Source organism: Myodes glareolus, chromosome 23 (genome assembly GCF_982192425.1).
Source record: "Myodes glareolus chromosome 23, mMyoGla1.1, whole genome shotgun sequence".
NCBI lineage: Eukaryota > Metazoa > Chordata > Mammalia > Rodentia > Cricetidae > Myodes > Myodes glareolus.
Genome location: NC_142048.1, coordinates 33,055,585 through 33,065,415, shown reverse-complemented (window position 1 = coordinate 33,065,415; position 9,831 = coordinate 33,055,585). Strand labels below are relative to the sequence as shown.

Sequence of the window (9,831 nt, the reverse complement as noted above, 5' to 3'; positions counted from 1 at the left end):
AGGGTGAGGATACACGGCACCAAGGGACACCTCCGTGATAGCTGCTCTTTGGACCCTCCATGACCCTGCCCAGTCCTTCTGACCATTTTCCCAGAGGGAATGGTGGAGTTGAAAGAATGGGGAGGGGGTCGGTTATGTAACTCAATGGTAGAGCATTTGCCTGCTATGCACAAGGTCCTGGACAAAGATAAAAGAAAGAAAATCTACTGGCCCTTTTATGGTGACATGGCCTGGTTTCCATTGGTGCAGAAACTTCTGTGTCTTCTCATTGCACACCCCCCCCCGCCGCAATTCAACAAAGCCAAAGAAAGGCGGCTTTTAGCTCTCTTTACCCTTTCCTTGTCTTTTCTCCACCTGTCTTAGACGAAAACACTGACACAAACATCCTATAATGGGTCTGTTTCTTTAAGTTGGTGGTGGTATGATGCGACACGCACTCCTTGTCCAGCAAGAAGGAACGATCACAAAATCAAGAATCCTTCTCAATCACAATTTATTGGAGCCACTTGATTAAAAAGGGGAATGGGGAAAAGGGATGACGAGAGAGAGAGAGAGAGAGAGAGAGAGAGAGAGAGAGAGAGAGAGAGAGAGAGAGAGAAACCCAAAGACAGCCGCTTTTCTAGGGTGAGAGGCTCGAATGCTGATTGGTTAATGCCATTCTGCTAGGGCCCAAGGCCACAGGACCAAGGCTCTGAAATGCAAAACAAGGCCCCAAGCACTCTGGCCTGCTCAGCAGCAGCAGCAGCATCAAAGGATTTGTATACCTCCAGGCTGTAGGACCGCTGGCACTATCTCTCCAAGGCAACATCCTGGCGGCTCCTAACAGTATGAGGGGCCCTTGGAGAGCTGAAAAGGTGTAGAGATGTCTTCAGCATACCATACAGTCAGTTCCGGTTTGTCCAAGAACCTTTATTGGAAAAAAATATCCCAGGACTGAGATCACCAGCAGCTGGAAGGGCTGCCAGGTGAGGGGGGAGCACCTGAGGCTCTGTGGAAGACATTGGAGTAGTGCAGTGTGGCATCTGCCTCCAGGCCCAGATGGTTCCTCTTCCTCTGTGGAAGAGGGCACTACAGACAGAAACAGCCCTGAGGCCCAGAGGCAAGCTGTGGGGGCAGCTAGTGGATGCCAATAGTCCTGATGCAGGTGAGATGGGGCCCCTATTTGGGACCTAGTGGGATATGGTCAAATAAATGACTCCCTGGACCTGGGGGATAGGAGATGTTCCATTAGATATCCACTCTCAGGTCCAGGGGTACAGCTTCTAACAGACCTACCTTCTGGCCCTGCTCACAGTGGAAAGAGGATGGGTACCAGCCTGGGATTCTGGGAGTACACAGCCTTGTGGGAGTCTCAAGAGATCACCACCTTAGGCTTTCCCTGACCCCACCCCCCATTATCAGTGCATCTCTCTTCTGGTTCTGGTTCTTCATTCACTCAGTTCACTCAGACGTCGATGGTGTTGATAGAAGGAGACTTTTTCTATGAGAGAAAATTACCCAAATCTCAAATTTCAGACAGGTAAAGGTGCTGCTCCTGCCTTCTGGACTCCTTCACCTCAGACATTCCATTCCCGCCTCACCCCCCTTCGCTGCCTTTCACTGAATACTCCTGGGCACCCAGATCACCCTTCTCACACGTCACTGATCCCCCACTGGTCACCTGTCTTACCCCACTGGCCTTCCCTGAGGACTCTGTTCAGGACCCTTCCCCTTCTCCTTGGGGTTGTTGTTGGAGTCGTTGTCCTTGATGATGTCATACTGACGGCAGACTAGCCCAATCACAGCTGAAACACAACAATACCATCTGAGCCTTGATCTTGACCTCTCCATTCGCAGCCTTGAGGCTGTAATAGCCACACGACTTCTAGAAAATCCTGGAATCCCTGGGGCCCATAACCTTCACCACTTCCCACTATCATGGACCCGAGTCCCCGGCTCCCCGGCTCCCCATCTGGTACTCACCAGCCCACATGAGCAACACCACCACAGTGAGGACCACTTCCCCAGTCTGCAATGGCTGCTCTCCATCCAGACCCTCCACTGTAATGTCTCCTAAGGAGAGAGCCATTCTCGGGGTTACAGAGGACCCACTGGACAGCTCTGTTATATACAGAAGGGAGATGCTGGGGGTGAGAGTCAGCAGGGCCCATCATTGCCCTTCTCAGGAAGAAGCCCGTGGTTTAGAGACCAAAAGGGTGATCATAGAAATTGCTCATGCAGGCTGTGGCAGGTGTGATGTGAGCTTGGGTGAAAGGAAGCAGGAAGCTCTTCCCCCCGCCCCAAAGGATTCATTAGCAGTCTCTCTGTAGCTGGTCCCCTGCCCACCTGTTTTGCTTTCCTTCCCTGGCAGTAGAACAAATCATATCATCTTTCTATTCATCTGAGCTAGAACGTTGTTAGCGTTAAGCAAGTTCAAAAGCCGGAGACTCTTCTGACACAGGCTCTCACCTGGGCTGGAGCTGTTGGAGGGCAGCCTGTCAGAACCCTTGAGAGTACGGAAGTGCACACGGGGCCCAGGAGGACTCTCTTCCCGGAGGCCAATGCTCCTGACCTGCACGGTGTAGTCACTGTCTTCAGCCAGGCCCCAAAGAGCACAGGCCCTAGTGGTGGTGTTCATCTCCCTGATTACACGCTGCCCAGAGCCATTCTGTCGCTGCTGCAAGAAGATGTAGAGAAAGGAGAACAACCTAGCCCCGGTCCCTGACTATCAGGTTTAACTCGGGATTCTGTAACATCCAAGCACTCCAAAGGAGTAATGTAGAGGGGTGTTCAGAGACCCAAGGGCACAGGTTGGGGAAACAGGGTGATTTGTACTTGCTGGGAAATGGAGTAGCCAATGAGGATGTTGCCTTCTGGGACGTCCCAGGACACAGTGGCCGAGTTGGCTCTGAGGTGAGTGACCGTCACATTCACAGGAGAGGGAGGTCGGTCTGGGGGGTGCCAGGGTGTTGCCAGGTTAAGAGGTTTCACTTCCACACTAGCTCTGACGGACCCCCACTGCGGGCGTCCTCTTCACTCACCTGCTTGCACAAAACCCAGGTCACAGCTGACCAGCAGGAGGACCGTGGGACTCAGATATGGGGAAAGAGGCATCAAAGAAGCCATGGTTTCCACCGAGTTCGCCGAGGGGCCCAGAGGCGTCCGCTTAACATCCAGGCGGGGATCCTGGAAGAGGCAGGAGTTGAGGGGGTCAGGAGCTGTCCAGAACGCAAGCGGGATGCAGCAGCTCTCCCAGGCTTCCCACGGCCCACGGCCCACAGCCCATTTTCCCCGCGCCTTTCCCGCCTCCGCATAACCCTGGTGCCCACCCCAGCCCCTACCCACGCAGTTCGGATCAGCCCACACCCACCTGCCGGGTCCTCGTGGTCGGTCAGGCCTCGGGGGGTTGTTCTGTGCCCAGGGGGCGGCCCATCGCCGGACGGGCTCTGGCCCTACCCCATCCCGACGCGGGCCCGCCTAGGGCAGAGAGGGCATAGGAGGAGTGGTCGCGGGCCGCCGGTCTGCGGGGCCCCCAGAGTTTCCGAGGGCCGCGCGTAGTCTGTCTCGGAGCAGGGGGCGTTGCCGGCGAGACCTGGCAGCTGGCCTGCGTCCCCGGTGCAGAGGACAGTGCGGCGGTCGAGGCTGGCCCCCTGCAGCGGGATGTGACTGTCCGGGCCAGCCAGCCGCCGCCTTCTGCAGAGCTGGCCCCGCGCGCTCCGCTACAGCCCGGCTGGGAAGCGCGGGTTCGCCCCGCCCCCCGCTAGGGTTCTCGTAGCCGTCATCCCCCCCCCCACTACCTACCCCCCCACACTACCTACGCCCACCCCCAGCCTTGTTCTCTCGGGGCTCCTCCCACGACCCTTCCAATGGCGGCCTGCTGGGCCCCTATTCCTTCACCCTCCCTGCTCTAGTAGATGAACTGACTCAGGTACCCGGACAGGCGCAGGTGCAAGGGTCTAGGGCACCTGAAAGAGCCCCTCCTTCCCGGCATGAAATTAGCCAAATTGAGAGGAGGCATTCCATCTCCTAAGGCAGGAGGGGGCTGAGAGAAGAGGAGAGACAGAGTGGTGGAGATAATAATTGTTTTAACAACCTCTTGGAGACTGCGTCAGCCTTTAAGTCTCTTTCCCATTCATGATCTGATTGGATTCCATTCGCTTTCTCATTCATTCTTTCATTTTTTTCAGCAAATATTTCCTGAGCATCTTCAGTGTGCCTTCCTTTAGAAGAGGGGGAGATGATTTATAAACAATGCTGGGCATATAGGAACAATTAAAAAGCAGATCTCTCTCTCTCTCTCTCTCTCTCTCTCTCTCTCTCTCTCTCTCTCTCGTGTGTGTGTGTGTGTGTGTGTGTGTGTGTGTGTGTGTGAGAGAGAGAGAGAGAGAGAGAGAGAGAGAGTTTCATTTTTAGAGAAATTTCGTTTTTAGAGAAATCCATCAACCTGTGCCTCAGATTTCCCACCTGTATAGCATAGACTCCTGGAACAGAGCTTAGACTATCAAATGTGACAATGCTGGACAAAGATCCTTAAAAACCTTCTGCTAGTGTATGAAGTGCTATTCCTTTGCTCCAACTTGCTAGTTGTTGCAAAATTCATTCAGGAAGCATGTAAGTCCTTAAATTATCTCATATTTTAGCTGAGTATGAAATCTGTGTAATACTAAACAACTGACCACTTCTCTGAGCCCGTTTGCTCATCTAAACACAAGGCTGTCAGCAATGACTCTAAGTGTCCAGGTATCCGGGGATGCCTACCATTTGGGGGAAAGAGACTGACTGTATTTAGGGCAGGTTCTTCGGTCTTCATTCTTCTTACAGTATTTCTATTTCCATGAAATTTCCTCTGTGATATCCAGTTCAGTGCATGTACACCTGGGGCCCAGCAGCTTCTGTTGCTTTTCTTTCTGCGAGGAGAGGATAAAATGGGCCAGTGGGGCAGGGAAAGGCTGCGTGCTGACACGTGATCAAGCCACGGCCCTGGTCCTCTGATTTCTACTGACCACGATCTCTGGCCTTCAGAGGCATTCGTGCCCCAGAGTTCTCTTGTTCTGACCTGGGTGTTGTTCTGCCCGTCCAGTCTCCCAGCCTTCCTGAGAACTCTGTGCCTGAAGGGCAAGCGCAATGCCCTTCTGGTCCTCTTCTTCAAGAGCAAAGAAGAGGCTGGCAAGGCAGAGGGTATGCACAGAGGACCCTCAGGAGCTCCCGCGGAGGACTGGGAACTAGTGACAGGAACGGGTGTTGAAGAGAGGAGTGCAGGGGTGGCGCTCAGAGACACAGAGCCCGCGGGTTAATCATCTCCATGGCTCAGATAAGACCCTGCCAGCTGGAAGCAAAGCTATTGTCACCAGAGGGGTTTGTGTGACTGTAGACACACAGACAGGACGGAGTGTCTGCAGTACAGGACCATGCCAGGCACGAAAAAGTATCAGCATGTGATTGAGACCCCTGAGCCTGGCGAATGGGAGGTGAGGCCCTTTCTCAATTTCAGCCTTCTGCACTGATTCCTAGAACAGTTCTGATTTGGACTGGCCTCAAGCCTGGTCTTCTGTTCCTTTCCTCTTCCTCCTCCTCTTTTTTGGCTTTTGAGATAGGGAATAGCCCAAGCCGGCCTCAAACTGCTACGTATCTGAGGATAGCCTTAAACATCTGATTCTCCTGCTGCCACTGCCCAAATACTAGAATCGAAGGCACACACCCCATGATAGACATACTTTTCCTATTGTCCCTGATAGGCTCAGAACATCACATGAAGACTAAGTTCTTGGTATGTGAATGGCGTGTGTATGTGCGTGAAGTATGTTAATCCAAGCCAGATACTGTGCCTACTTCCACTCCCACCTCCAGACCAGCAGGCATAAGGCAGCCTTTGGCTTCCTCTTCCTGCCCTCGTGCCCCCGTCTCTCTAGTTGTCAGGGTATGAAGCAGCTGTGCCAGTCACAGAGAAGTCCAACCCCCTGAACCGGAACTTGGACAAAGCAGATGCAGAGAAAATTGTTCAACTGCTGGGGCAATGTGATGCTGAGATCTTCCAGGAGGAGGGGCAAATCGTGCCCACCTACCAGGTGACCCACAGTCAAACCTCGGACACTGCCAAAGAGATGCTAAGCCAACCACATCTCAACATCTACCCTCCCAGACTACGGCTTCTAAGTTTGGAAATCCTGAGCCCTCTCCTCCATTCCAACCCACTGTCTCTGTTTCTTTCCTTTTTCCCTCATCCCCCCCTTTTGTTTATTTATGTATTTATTTTGTGAGGCGGGAGGATTTATTCCATGGGGAAATGTATGGAGGTCAGAGGACAACTTTTGGGAATCAGTCTGTTCTTTCATCATGTGGGTCACAGGATCGAACTCAGATCATCAGGCTTGGCGGCAATCCCCTTACCCACAGAGCCATCTCATGCCCCCTCCTAGCTCCCATTTCTTCCTACTGATTCCTGTCCACTCTCCACAGCGACTGTACAGTGACTCAGTTCTGACCACCATGCTGCAAGTGGCTGGGAAAGTCCAGGAGGTCTTGAAGGTACTAACTCTCCGTCTGCTTCTCATCCAAACACTTCTGTTCCCTCTAATGTCTTCTTTCTTGGGTCTCCATTTCTGATTTTTATAAATCTCAACTCTTTATTATCTTGGTCTTCCCTTTGGATGTTTATTGTTATCTTGGTCATCAATAGTAGTTATGATAATTGCTAGATGAATAATACTTTATCATCAGCAATACATTTTCTAATTTTGCTTTGTATTTTGGTTTTTCAAGACAGGGTTTCTCTGTGTAGTCCAGGCTGTACTGAAACTCACAGAGTTTCACAGGCTGGCCTTGAACTCACAGAGCTCTGCCTGCCTCTGCCTCCCAAGTGCTGGGATTAAAGGCGTGCACCACCACCCAGCATACATTTTCTTTTAAAAATTATTTCTATTGTTATTATTTTTTAAATGTGTATGGTTATTTTGCCTGTATGTGTGTCTGTGTACTACATCAGTACCTGGTGCCCATGGGAGGCCAAAGAAAGTGTTGGATCATCAGGAACTTGAGCTGCCGATGTCTGGAAGCTGCCATGTGGGTGCTGGCGATCAAACCTGGCTCCTCTGGAAGGGCAGCCAGTGTCTTAATCGCTGAGCCACCTCTCCATCCCCAGCAATGGACTTTCACACTCAGTGCCTGCACAGAAACCTGTGACGCTGGCATTACTGTCTTTTTTTTTCTTTTCAATTTTCTCTTCTCAGACCAGGAAACAAAGAAAGGATGCTCACAGGAGCTAGCTTGAATGTACCCAGCTAATAACTGCTGGATGCGTCTGCTTCGGTTGTTTATTTTTATTGAATTGATAGAACTGCTCTCAAGTCCCTGCTGGAATAAGTAGGAATTTTAATGAGTAGCTTAGTCTGAGAGGCGAGCCAAGAGGAGTTCTTTCTCCAAATCATTGTTCTTTTTTGCTACCTCACACAGCCCATGTTCTGCTCAGTTTTATGATGAGGAGAAGATTGAGTAGTTCCATCTTCTTCCGTCGTTGGCAAAGGAGAAAGGAAAGTATGATTCTTCCTGAGCTGGGCCTGGTGACCTGGGCCTCTTTTCTTCCTCAGGAGGCCTGGTAGTACTGAGTGGGGGAGGAACCTCTGGCCGCATGACGTTCCTCATGTCTGTGAGTTCCCTAATTCCCTGTTTTCTCCCTTCCTTCTGGGGACGTCACCCAGAACCATAAAGCTCATTAGAAGTAAGTTCTCTCCGTAGATATATTCTCTTCCAACCTCCTTTCCAAAAGCTAGAGCCTGGAGTGAGTCAGGTTTCTCTGACCTCCCTAGATCACCACCCTCCTCTGGCTAGCATTCCCACAGCTCAATCATTCCCAAGCTGCATCTTTAAGTGGCAGATTGCAAATTAGTTAGGGAGAAGTATTGGTCTAAAAAGACCATTCTGCATCCTCAGTCCTCTAGAAACTGAGACTCCACAGCGCATGCTTTCTCTCATTCCTTCTTCCTACCCTCTCTCCTGGACAGCTCTCTTTTAACCACCTGATGAAAGATCTGGGACAAAAGCCTCTCTACACATACATCATTGCAGGCGGTGACAGGTAAGTGACCTGCATATGTGGCCCGATTTTTTTTTTTAGAAACTGCATTTGAATGAGTTTAGTCAAAGATTATATTGAACCTACCTCAGTTTCCATTCCGCATTGCCTTACATCTGGTCCCTTTACAGACTTTTATTACCTACCTGGTTTGTTTTTGTTGGTTTGTTTGTTTGTTTGTTATGTTGTTGTTGTTTGTTTTGTTTTTAACTCCATGGTGTATCTACCTTGGTCCCCATTAAACAGTAGGTGCCCTTTCAATAGTAACTTTTCTCCATTCTGTTCTCTCTGTGTGCCCTTTCCTAACGAGCTATAGGTTTCTGCTTCTTAGTCAACGCCACTGACCTTGATTGTGTCTGCGTCCTTAGGTCTGTCATGGCCTCTCAGGAATGGACAGAAGACAGTGCCCTATATGGGATTGATGAACTGAAGAAGGTCTGTATTTTCCAATACTACTCAACTAGAGAGGCCCCTTTTCATTGGATTAGAAAACCCCAAACCTCAACCAAGGCCTGGCCCCTCCAGGGCAATGAGGCAGATGCCATGGAGCCAGCCACCAGGTCAGACATGTTGAATCTTTCCCGGTAAGCCACCACCTCGTGGTGCTACACAGATTATTAGAAATGGGTTAATCAAGATGTGAGAGTTAGCCAGTAACTAACTCTCTAGAGATAATGGGCCAGTGTTTAAAAGAATACAGTTTCCGTGTAATTATTTCGGTAAAGCTAGCCAGGTGGGCAGTGGGAAGCGGCTCACTGCTGCTGCTGCTGCTTTGTACCCCACACCCTTGAGCTTCTGAGTGGTTCTTCTGCCTCTACGCCCATCTCCTTGTAGGAGTGCTGGGATTACAGGTGCATGCCTTTGGGTCTAGCTTTTTACTTGGATTCCAGGGACTGAACTGGGGTCATCAGGTTTGCATACCTAATGCTTTTACCCAGTAAATCATCTCTGCCAGTCCGCCGATTTGGATTTCAACAGCACCTAAAGTATAAAATAACTTGGTAAGCTTCTGATTTAAATGTTAGTTTTTGCAGAAAGTTTATCACAGGGAAGGTGTTGCTTTCCACTGTAATTTTAGGGCAAAGTTGTTAAAGCTATCAAACTCACAAAAGCTTGTAATCAAAGTCACTTGATTACATGTGATTGCAGATAGTTCTCATTCACAAAGATTTCTGTTAACCCTGTGTTTAAAAATTACAATAAAAAGTCTGGTGTGGTAATGCATACCTTTAATCCCCAAACTCAGGAGATAAGAGGCAGGGGGAATCTCTCTGAGTTTGAGTTCAGTCTAGAGTACATAGTGAGTTTGAGGTTAGTCATGATTATTTAGTGAGGTCTTGTTTTGACAAACAAGAACAAACAATAAAGGTTAGCATTGAACTCAATGTGGTAAGAGTTAAATTAGAATGCTCTGCTTATCTCAAACGTGGGAAAGGAAGGATACCTGCAAGTGTAAGGCCTGGTCTCAAGTTCAAGTTCAGTCAGGACTGCTTAGCAAGACTGGCCTCAGGGAACACGAAAACAGACTTTTCTGCTTGCTTGATGTCTCAATCCATCATAGGGCTGGTAGGTGAGCCCTTTACAGTGAATGAAATGAACTGTTGATGCTAGCAAGCTGTTCCTTAACAGGAGAGTTTCTGCAAACTATCCACTGATGAACAATCAACTGAACACTTGCATGCTCTGAACACCTCATGCTTCACAAAGCTTACAAGTTTGGCCAATTAAACCATTTTCTGCTTATCTTTCTCTTCTCCAGTGTCAAGCAACTGTTAACCAAAGGT

At 49.8% G+C, this 9,831-nt stretch overlaps 1 protein-coding gene across 1 annotated transcript; it reads right to left on the bottom strand.

Moving 5' to 3' along the window:
- Positions 1-888: 888 nt before the first annotated feature.
- Positions 889-3,710, bottom strand: LOC148118331 (fibronectin type III domain-containing protein 4-like). The gene is made up of 7 exons (XM_087900949.1): positions 3,350-3,710; positions 3,021-3,165; positions 2,815-2,930; positions 2,449-2,656; positions 1,963-2,052; positions 1,670-1,784; positions 889-1,480 (listed from the first exon to the last, which is right to left on the bottom strand). Exons 2-7 carry the CDS (start codon positions 3,103-3,105, stop codon positions 1,441-1,443), a joined length of 654 nt encoding a protein of 217 aa, XP_087757075.1. The 5' UTR covers positions 3,106-3,165; positions 3,350-3,710; the 3' UTR covers positions 889-1,440.
- Between the last annotated feature and the right edge of the window lie 6,121 nt (positions 3,711-9,831).

Excerpts from the sequence above, each read along its gene's own strand:
- LOC148118331 (XM_087900949.1), bottom strand. The coding sequence starts at position 3,105 with ATGGCTTCTTTGATGCCTCTTTCCCCATATCTGAGTCCCACGGTCCTC. Across the intron at positions 2,053-2,448 it reads CTCCAACAGCTCCAGCCCAG|GAGACATTACAGTGGAGGGT; the intron begins GTGAGAGCCTGT and ends CTCTCTCCTTAG. Across the intron at positions 1,481-1,669 it reads CCTCAGGGAAGGCCAGTGGG|AAAAAGTCTCCTTCTATCAA; the intron begins GTAAGACAGGTG and ends TTTCTCTCATAG.